At 46.8% G+C, this 9,852-nt stretch overlaps 1 protein-coding gene across 1 annotated transcript; it reads right to left on the bottom strand.

Annotated features, from left to right (window-relative positions):
- Positions 1-4,244: 4,244 nt before the first annotated feature.
- Positions 4,245-8,939, bottom strand: SRSF6 (serine and arginine rich splicing factor 6). Its single transcript, XM_065691480.1, has 6 exons — positions 8,676-8,939; positions 8,312-8,460; positions 6,768-6,895; positions 6,331-6,539; positions 5,904-5,993; positions 4,245-5,785 (listed from the first exon to the last, which is right to left on the bottom strand). Exons 1-6 carry the CDS (start codon positions 8,780-8,782, stop codon positions 5,422-5,424), a joined length of 1,047 nt encoding a protein of 348 aa, XP_065547552.1. The 5' UTR covers positions 8,783-8,939; the 3' UTR covers positions 4,245-5,421.
- Between the last annotated feature and the right edge of the window lie 913 nt (positions 8,940-9,852).

The raw sequence follows: 9,852 nt of genomic DNA, 5'->3' as shown, positions 1-9,852 counted from the left end.
AACATCTGAACTTACAAACTGGAGGACAGGAGGGGGAAGCAGCCACTCAGAAAGAGATCTGGGGGTCTGGGTTGATAGCACATTGAACAGGAGTCAGCAATGTGCCCTGCAGCACACCTGGCCAGATGTGTCCTGGGTGCACCAGCACAGCACCCATGACCAGGTCGAGGGAGGTGAATGTCCCACTCTGCAGGGCACTGGTGCCGTCCCACCTTGAGTCCTGTGTGCATTCATCTTCCTGTTGCTGCTACTTTGTCCGCAGTATGGATCCAGCTGCTGTGGTCCCTTCCTTCTGGCAGCCAGGTTCATCCAACTTGGATACATTACTGCCAGATGTTGCCCAAAGGGTGCAGATTTATAAGCTACCTCATAGCAGTGTATTTCAATTATGTATTGGATTATGAAACAACTGAAACCTTCCCTTGACATCTACATACGCATTCAGCAAAAAAAGTAATGCAGGGAGAAGCTTTGAGAGAGTTAAGGTCCCATATTCTGCTATTTGCTTCTTTCCACCAAACCACAAAACAGAGCATGGGGGGAAAGGCCTGATCACAATGTTAACAGACACCATTATGCTCCCGAGAAGAGGTAAAGTTCTTGAACTGTTAATAGCTGCCACTATGCAAAGAAGTATCTATTTTAGTTTTGCTTCTCCCTTTTTAAAGTAAGGCGTTCCTATTCATGTTAAATAGACATTACAAAGCACTCAAGAAACACAGCCAGGATCTGCTAATCCCATTGCAGGAACTTCAGCTTCTAATCAACAACATTTGAACTATTCATATTTCAAACGATCACAGCATTTTGCATCATCTCTCAAGGACATTCTGAATGTCCACTCAGCTTAATTTTCAGTATTGCTAAGCTCCTGAGCCAAATTCCCAGGTTTTGCTCTTTATATCATTGCTCTGTGGATGCTCTGTGGATGTTGCAATGCTAACCTGAACCAGATTGGGAATTGGGAACAGTTCAAGTTAGTCCATATGAGTAATAAATCCAGCAGCCATGTTTTAAATGCCCCTCCCCATGGCTCATGCAGAGAATTACAATCTTATCTGGGATGGAGTCATCTCCCAGTTGAGAATTAACTCTGAAACTGCAAAATTTAGAGGTATTAAAGAGTTAAAAAATGCTTTAAGTAGGAAAAAGGAGTGTCACCTGTTCCAGCCACTTACAGTTTCACTCTAAGTACAGTAATATTGCTGGGTGAGCTACTTGTTTTGGTGTACATCAACCACAAATCTGTGCTCTTCTAGCTTACAGCGAGCCACTGCACTGTACCTGCTTTCTTAAGTCATATAAACAGCCATTTCAAAGGGTATGTTTGGTGATAGCACATCCTAAATCCTTTTGTTCCTAGATGTAAAAGCTAAAGTGAACCTTTCAGGGCCTTGTCATCCAAGAGGAAGTGAGCACCTCTATTCTCTGCCCCTTCCACTGCCTTTGGAGACAATCAAATTACCCTCCTTGCCAGCTAGATGCTCACCCAGCACCACCAAACCCTACAGCACTACCTTATTTCATGCTTCAGGGCTGGAATCGGACACCTACCTACGTCGGCAACATCCTATTTTGCAGCTTGCTTCCTCACCAGCCCTGGCATAGCGGGGATTTGTTCTCTTCTCCCTCAAAGCACTGAGCTGGAAGCAAAAGCCTGGAAGAAAAAACCCTTTTGAGCAGGGAAAAAGAACTCACTTTTATGACCTGACACAGGCAGTCAAGGAGATGAAGTTCAAAGCACACAGGCAGTAGGTCACCCAGAAATGCCAAGCAAGAGTGAATTTGGTTTAGTACCAGTATAAGGGGCACAGGTGGTTTTGGATTCATGTCTTAAGGTGTTGGGGAGCTTCATGAAGAGCACTCTGACTCACCATGTATGTGAAACAGAAACACTTTCCTGCTGTCTGCCAGAGTCTGAGAGACAGTAAAGCAGAAAAGGGTTTTCACCATCTGACCTTGAAGCAGGTGTATCACAGGAATCACTAATTTAAGGGGAGAACTTGCACTTATATCAAACACCAAAATAGAGGAAAAATGAGTATTTTTCAAATACAGGAAAAGGCTAGGAACAGCCTCCAAATACAGCCCCAGATCCTAAGCCTCCTCTAACAGTAGTGTTGATTTCTCCTTCACAGTTTGCTACAGGACATGAACATTTTAAGTCAATCCTGCACTCTGCAGCTGATAAGATGGATTTCTATTTAAGTCTTTTTAAGAACAAACTTTTATTGGCTATAGCAAATGCAGAATAGTCAGGATGCCAGTGCTTCAGCACACCCTCAAAAGATGGCTCCACAGCTCCTCATTTCGTAACTGAGACAGGACCAATGCCAGATGGTTTTGCCATAAACTATTGCTACTGCTGCAGAGCAAAGCAAAGCACATGCTGCAACACACAGCAAGCATGCAAGTCTATAGTCTTTTACTCTTCTATGAAGACATTTATCCAAACCACACTTCCGTAATACATATGAGATCTCCAGAATAATCATACTTGTTATCACACACACCAGACCTAGACTTCCACTCCTACAAGAAGTGGTGTTGACAGAGAGGCATTCCAGTGTGTGGGTTTTGCTGGTTGTCACAAGCCTTGCACTTAACTGCACTGAGTCAGTGCCTGGCACTACTGAAATCTTACCAGCTTTCCAGAGGAAGCAAATCCAGAATGGTGCAAGTCATGCCAGGTAATTCCTGCTTCATTTGCACAGCACAGGGCTGTTTCTCTTGCACAGCAGCCATGGGAGACATTGTATGTGGCTCTAGTAGAAGAAACCCTTTGTATTTAAAGGAGGTACAGGCAAGTTGGTTAAAACCAATCTAGGGCCTTCCTCTAAATACACAAGTAAAGATGACCCCAGACATAACTCTTGTCATGACAACCTCATTTCAGAAAGCTAATACAGCTGGTACAAGCCACTGTTCTGTATCATTACCCAAGACTGGGGTGCTACCAGCCAAGGCCTTCTCTATGCTGGCACTGAAAGCCAGTTTTAGAAACAAGCCATTACCAGTATCTATGAGCATGTGCAAAAAGTAGTTGTTACCATCGTGTTTTATTACCACAACAATACAGAGATACTGAGAACAGGCACATAATCCCTTTTAATCTACCGAGCTCAGTTCATGTTCTGAGTGCCACATGTATTGTAGTGATGACCCCCGGAAGCAAATCAGAGGAGCAGCTCTCCATTGAGTCTGACATACTCCATAATCAGCATAAATAAAATCAAGAGACATAATGCTTTTGTGTCAAGTTTAAGGGAAATCAGTATTTCCACAGGTGTATCTTAGGGCTGTAAACCTGTATTAAACTATTCTTGCACTCCAATTTGTGCACAAAGTCCCCAGTATTCCTTCACACCTGAAATCCAATGCAGAGGAGGCATTACCTGCACTGATAACTGCAGCATTGATTTATTCCAGTCATTATGCTAAAATATACCTTAACCAGCTTCAATAAAGTAAGAATCACTTGTCACAAATTTAACTAAACACAGGGGTCACCTCATTCCAGCTGCAGGAACTTCTGCAATAATGCCCTGTGGCTTTAGTCATGACAAACACCTGCAAGACTCCATAGTTGTATGAACAATCATGGGGAAGCTTGGCTTGGCAGCTCAAGATTTCCACGTGTGGGATAGAAACAACATGAAGTGTACAGTAAACCAGCACCAGTAACTGGGCTGACAGCAACACAAACCATGTAATCACAGCCATTCAGATTACATCAGGGATGTGAGATTATCAGGCAAAAGTAAGTTTGCTTATCCTGGGATCCCTCCTCATGCTACCACAGCTACTTACACACAGCAGGCAAAGGCTCCAGTTTTCTAGATATGATCAGGAAATGGTTAAGAAACAGAATTAATTTTCAAGAGAACTCTATGCATTGTGAAGCAATTCCAGGAAAGAAAAGATGGCAGAGTCACACTTGAACACGCATTCGATGTGCTCCTTGTGCCTGATGCAATTCATCTACACAGATGGGCAAAATTCTGAGCAGTCAGGGGTGCTGCTTCCACATCCAGTCAGGCTCCAAGGAAGGACAATGCGTTAGGCCAAAGGGTGCTTGGCTGGCTAGTTGGTCTCAAGCACAAAACCAAGTGCATTTCCAGAGCTCCCAAGTCTCTTACTAAAACAAAGAAGTTACTCCAGCAAAAGAGGTAAGTAGGATAAACTGTGATTTCCCCAGCATGAGGCAGAAAAAGAATCCCATTACACTGCAATAAACACAAGAGTTTGAGTCACCAATTTAATTTTATACAAGTCAAACTACACGTTGTATAAAGAGTACAAGGCAGTTCTAATGTTCGCTATTGCATGTTACAAAAATCAATTTAGCTAGAAAGGGGATTTTTTTTGATGAGTCCTATTCCACAATTTAAGTGAGTTGGCAACTGTGGTTTAGCAAAGCCTTTGTTAAGACTAGAACTCTAGCTCAAAGACTACATTTCCCATAAAAGTTCAGACTTACACACAATAGGATTATAGTTCTCATCCAAAGCAAAAACATTAACATAAATGAGTCAAAAAGGAGGGAAGACGGTGTTATTTTAGCTAGTTTTCATATCCAATAGGTATTTAGAGGCTGACAAACCATACGACATACTAGTGACTTGGACCACATCCAAGAGACACGCGAGTGTCTGACAACAGAGTGACACTGACACTCAAGCAAAAGAGTCAGAAAGCTTTCCTTCTTTCAAGTAGGAAACACAGGGAGTTTCAGCAATACTGTAGGATACACGTTCCAGAGTACCTTTATTACCTTTAATACAGTCACAGTATTGGGGGTGTGTGGGGGGAATGTTCTTTTGGCAAGTTAAGATACAACAAACACACTCCAACTTGGGTTTATTGCTCATCTAAAATCTTCCCAGTATTGTTACCAGTTTATGTAGTTTGCAGCCTGCTTCCACAACTTAAGCTGAAACAGAATTCTCTGAGCTGACCAGCAAGGCAATCCTGCCTTTGGCAGCAAGCTGGAACCTATAAGCTAGTGATATCCATAGTTCTAAGACCATGAAGCAAGAAGAAAAAAAAAAAAGGAAAAAATAATGATAGTTTAAAAAAAGCCCAGATTTAAGCCTGTTTATATTCAGTTTATTTTTCCTTATAAAAAACCACTTTGCATTCAAGAGTAGTTAAGTTACTCTTGTGGAAATGCTATAAAATCAAAGTTTTAGCTGAATTTCTACAAAAGGGGGAGGTTTAGTGCTTTATACCACCATCCAAGCTCTTAATTTCCAATCTGGGATACAAATTAAACCTTTTTGCCTCGCCTTAGTTCTTAGGCCATTTGCTCCTGCAAGAGAAAAAAAAACCCAACCTCTCAAGTACTAACATAACACTAATGGCCTGATAAGTAGGAAAGTGTTCCATAATAGTGTGCAATGTAAGAGGAGAGTTCTAGTCTTAATCTCTTGAACTAGATCTTGATCGTGAGCGAGATTTTGAACGAGATCTGGAGCGGGACCTCGACGCAGCTCTTTTGGGTGGTGACTCTGAACGAGCCTTGGCAGATGGCTGCTGCTGCGGAGAATTGGAACGAGACCTACTCCTTGACCTGGACTTAGACTTAGCATCTCCTTTACCATTTTCTTTGGGAGATCGAGACCTGGACCTGGATCTGGATCGAGACTTCTCAGACTTCTCCTTGGATCTGCTGTGAGAGCGTGAACCCCTGTCAGACTTGGGTTTTGATTTGCTCTTTGATCTAGACTTCCTGCTTTTAGATCTGGAACGTGAGCGGTCTTTGCTTCGTGACCTGGATTTAGAGCTTTCAAAAAGAAACAAAGTTTATTCTAATGAACTGAAATGTACTTACAACAGTTGGCAGTATCTATCAATGTATAAGCAGCAATTCCTGTACTAACAGAAAACAAGGAACAACTCACCGCGAACGGCTTTTGGAGACACTACGGGACCTGCTGCGGCTGCTCCTACTTCTACGACTTCTGCTTCTAGACCGTCGTCTAGATCGTGACCTAGAAACATGGAACATGTAATTTATTCCTCATTTGTTGCCTAGTGTGCTCTGATAACACAGAAAAGCTGCCCAGGAACTTTTAAACAAGTATGGCCACATCAAGATGTACTATTAATACACCTGGATCTGATACACAGTCAATTAATTGCATCTGGTGCTTCACATGTGAAAAATTCTCAAACCTGCCTTTGCTGTACGTAAAATAATTCCTTCTACATTCTCAGGCATCATCCTCTTCCTAAATCAGCTGAAGGCCACTCTTGCTTGTAGGGCTACCCAGAGCCATTTTTGGCCCGAGTAACTTGATACAGAGACTGACTTGTCCCAGAAGTTACCTTGACCTGCTGCCAGAATATGATCTCCTATGGCTTGAGCGTGGCTTGTCTTCAACCAGCCTGATCTTCCTTCCATTTATCTCTGTGCCATCCAGTTTGTCCAGGGCACGCTTCATGTCCGAGTAGGATCGGAACTCAATCACTCCTTCATTTGTACGCTCTTTGTGAGCATCTGCATAGGTTACCTCACCAGCTTGCCTCATGAAATCCTGCAAAGAGTAGATGAAGAGTTGCATAACCATTCACCACACTTGTGCTTCATAAATACATGAGCTTAAGACAAGCCTGAGCAAACACAGAAGCATTAATTGTGTGTAAATATTCACGCACAAGTATCTCAATTACTTCCATCTAAATCAAAAGGAACATCAATTTTAAAGGAAGCCATCGCTTCCTGCTAGTCACAACAGGCTCCATGGTAGAACATTAATACATACTTTCAAATCCTGCCAACTACAGCGACTGGAAAGGTTTTCAACAATCAGTCTGTATTCTGTACGAACAGGCGGTCCATATTTATCTCTTCCCGATTGTCTCCGACTGCTATATCCGCCACCACCCCCACCTTTATTGTACAAAGAAATAAAGTTAGATTGTCTCCTAGCATGAAGAAAACTAAATGTTCTGAAAAAGTTAGTTAAAACAGTTATATTTACTGGAGTAGGACTTTATTTCTCTAAGCCTCCAATAAACTTTGCAATTTTGCCATGATCTACATTAATGGCAAATCAAACAGACTAAAATCCTACAAGTCTGTGCTCCTAAGATCTGTTAGAGAGTGACTGCTCCTTATTAGATTCACCTTGCTAAGTTTTATTTTACAGAACATTGTAAAATATAAAACTTAACTGATTACATGCATTTCTACAATTTACAAAAACGTTTACTAGTTACACTAAGTACTTACATCACAGTATGAGGTTTTTGGTGGTGGTTTGGCCACAAAACACGCAAGGTAACAGTCACCTAGTTCAGTTTAACCAGTTTTGTCTAACCCTTGGAATCCTCACCATCACCCTGCGTCTAATGGCAAAAGGCTGCTGTCGTCATGGCTTCCGGTAAGGTCAGCCAAAGGGTCATAGGGCAAGGGTCACACAATGTATGGAAAAGCCATGGCCAATCAGGAAAGGCAGTCATCTTAGCCTCAGTGGACACAGCCTCAGCCCCACTGGTCACTTTTAAATTGAAACATCAAGGACTTGTTAAAAAGTTTGAATTGAACATGCAACAATTTTAAACAACATACATTTGATTCTTTTTAAGACAGAAACCCACCCCCCCCAAACACCAAGCTCCTAAAGATTAACCAAAGATGAGCCTCAGTACTTTGAAGTTACAGTATGAGGCCGGTTCAGCTCTATATAGCTCAGCTCAAGAAGCTACACGAATCAGCTGAACACAGAACTATTTACAATATCCCCCACTCAGCCCAACAGATTCCTACTTGAAAACCTCCCCCCACCCCCTCTATATATTCAACTGAAACATTCACAGCTGAGTGCTTCCACCCCAATTATGCAACAGTATTTATTAGCATCAGTGATGCGACATCACTGCTCCATTTAAACGCTCCCCAAGAAAACAGAAGCTCTAAAATTAGCAGAGCATTCCGTTTGTAACTAACAAGAAACCCTTTCTAGAAGGCCACAACTTTGCAGCCAGAACTGCCCTCTAATCTCCCAACCTATCTGCCCTCTTAAGTTTCTTAGGGGATACCCAAGTGCACGGCTGGTGCCAGGAAGAACGTTTGCGGCGCTAGGCCTGCGGCTTGCTCCCTGCCATGCACCGGGTACCCCCCCCCCCGCGCCGTGCTCCCCGAAATAGCACCCCCCCCCCCCTCTTTCCCCCGCTCCGCCCCAGCCCGCGGGACTCGGTCCCATCGCTCCTTCACCCCCGGCTCTGGCCTGCCACACACAGCCGAGCCGCCTCCCCTCGCCCGCATCAGCCTCAGAACCACGCAGAAAGACGGGCCCGTACTCACTGCGACTACTGTAGCTATAGCCGTCCCTGTCGCGGCGGGGGCCGCGGGCGTGCTCCACGATCACGCGTTCCCCGCACAGATCCTTGCCGTTCAGCTCATAAACGGCATCATCGGCGTCTCGGGAGTCCTCGAACTCCACGAAGCCGTAACTGCAGGAAGAAGAACGGCGACATCAGCCACCCGCGGCCCCGGAGCCAGGACAATGGAGCCGGCCCCGCCGCAGCGCCCCCGCTCCCCCCCGCGCCGCCGCCATCTTGAGCTGGGCGCCACGCGGCAGCGGCCCACAACATGGGGGCGGGAGGAAGGCCGCGGGCCGGGGAGCGGGGGCCGCGGGGGGGGGCTCAGGCCGCCGGACGGCGCTCACCCGTTTTTGAGGTCGACCTCGAGCAGGCGGCCATAGCCGCTGAAAAAGCGCTGGATGTCCTTCTCCCGGACGTGGTAGCTCAAGCGGCCGATGTAGACGCGCGGCATGTCCGCGGCGGAGGGGAAAGGGAAGGAAGGGGAGAAAAGAGAGAAAGGGAAGGAAAGAGACAGAGAAAGGCGGCGAGAGGGGCGCGGCGCTCAGCCCCGCGCGCTGCACCGCCCTCGGGCCGCTCCGCACCACAATGACGTGCCCGCCGCCCGCCCGCGCTTTTATACCGAGGGGCGGGGCAGCGGCGCGGACGTCAGTGCGCGGCTGGGAGGGAGAAGGGGAGCGCGGTACCGACGTCATCACGCTCTCGCGAGCGGACGGTGGCGACGTACGGGCGGGTGAGGCAGGATGGGTGGCTACGCGCATGCGCGGGCCTCCCTACGTGAGCGCTTATTGGGGGGAGGGGCTTTCTGTGCTGCGCATGCGCTGTGTGGGAGGTCGCGCTGCTCTGCTCTGCTCTGCTCATGCGCAATGGAGGGAGGGAGCCCCAAGTTGCCAAGTGTCATGTGCCGCCTCGCTGTTGGAGCGCGTTCTGGGCCGGCGGAGGCGTCCCGACCCAGTGATGAACGCACGGTTTCAGTTTGCTGGGCCTCACGCTGTGTTGCGGTTTTACAGTGTGTACTGCCGTGCCATGCAGTGTAAATGTAAGGCCACGTTTGCTCCAGGTCTAGGCCCCCAGCATAAGGACCTGGAGCTGTTGGAAAGACTCCAGAGGAGGCCACGGAGCTGCTGCGAGGGCTGGAGCAGCTCTGCTCTGGAGCCAGGCTGAGAGAGCTGGGCTGGGGCAGCCTGGAGAAGAGAAGGCTCCTGAAGGGGAGACCTGAGAGCAGCTCCAGTGCCTAAAGGGGCTGCAGGGAACCTGGAGAGGGGCTTGGGACAAGGGCCTGTAGGGACAAGGGGAATGGCTTGAACCTGCCCAAGGGGAGACTGAGCTGAGCTCTTAGGCAGAAGCTCTTCCCTGTGAGGGTGCTGAGGCGCTGGCACAGGGTGCCCAGAGAAGCTGTGGCTGCCCCATCCCTGGCAGTGCTCAAGGCCAGGTTGGACACAGGGGCTTGGAGCAAGCTGCTCCAGTGGAAGGGGTCTCTGCCTGTGGCAGGGGTTGGAACTGGGTGAGCTTTAAGGTCCCTTC

Source organism: Lathamus discolor, chromosome 11 (genome assembly GCF_037157495.1).
Source record: "Lathamus discolor isolate bLatDis1 chromosome 11, bLatDis1.hap1, whole genome shotgun sequence".
Lineage (NCBI taxonomy): Eukaryota > Metazoa > Chordata > Aves > Psittaciformes > Psittacidae > Lathamus > Lathamus discolor.
This window is presented reverse-complemented; position numbering and strand designations above follow the sequence as displayed.

Coding starts and splice junctions, on each gene's coding strand:
- SRSF6 (XM_065691480.1), bottom strand. CDS start 8,782: ATGCCGCGCGTCTACATCGGCCGCTTGAGCTACCACGTCCGGGAGAAG. Junction 8,461..8,675: donor GAGGTCGACCTCAAAAACGG/GTGAGCGCCGTC, acceptor TTCTTCCTGCAG/TTACGGCTTCGTGGAGTTCG. Junction 5,786..5,903: donor GTCTCCAAAAGCCGTTCGCG/GTGAGTTGTTCC, acceptor TCTTTTTGAAAG/CTCTAAATCCAGGTCACGAA.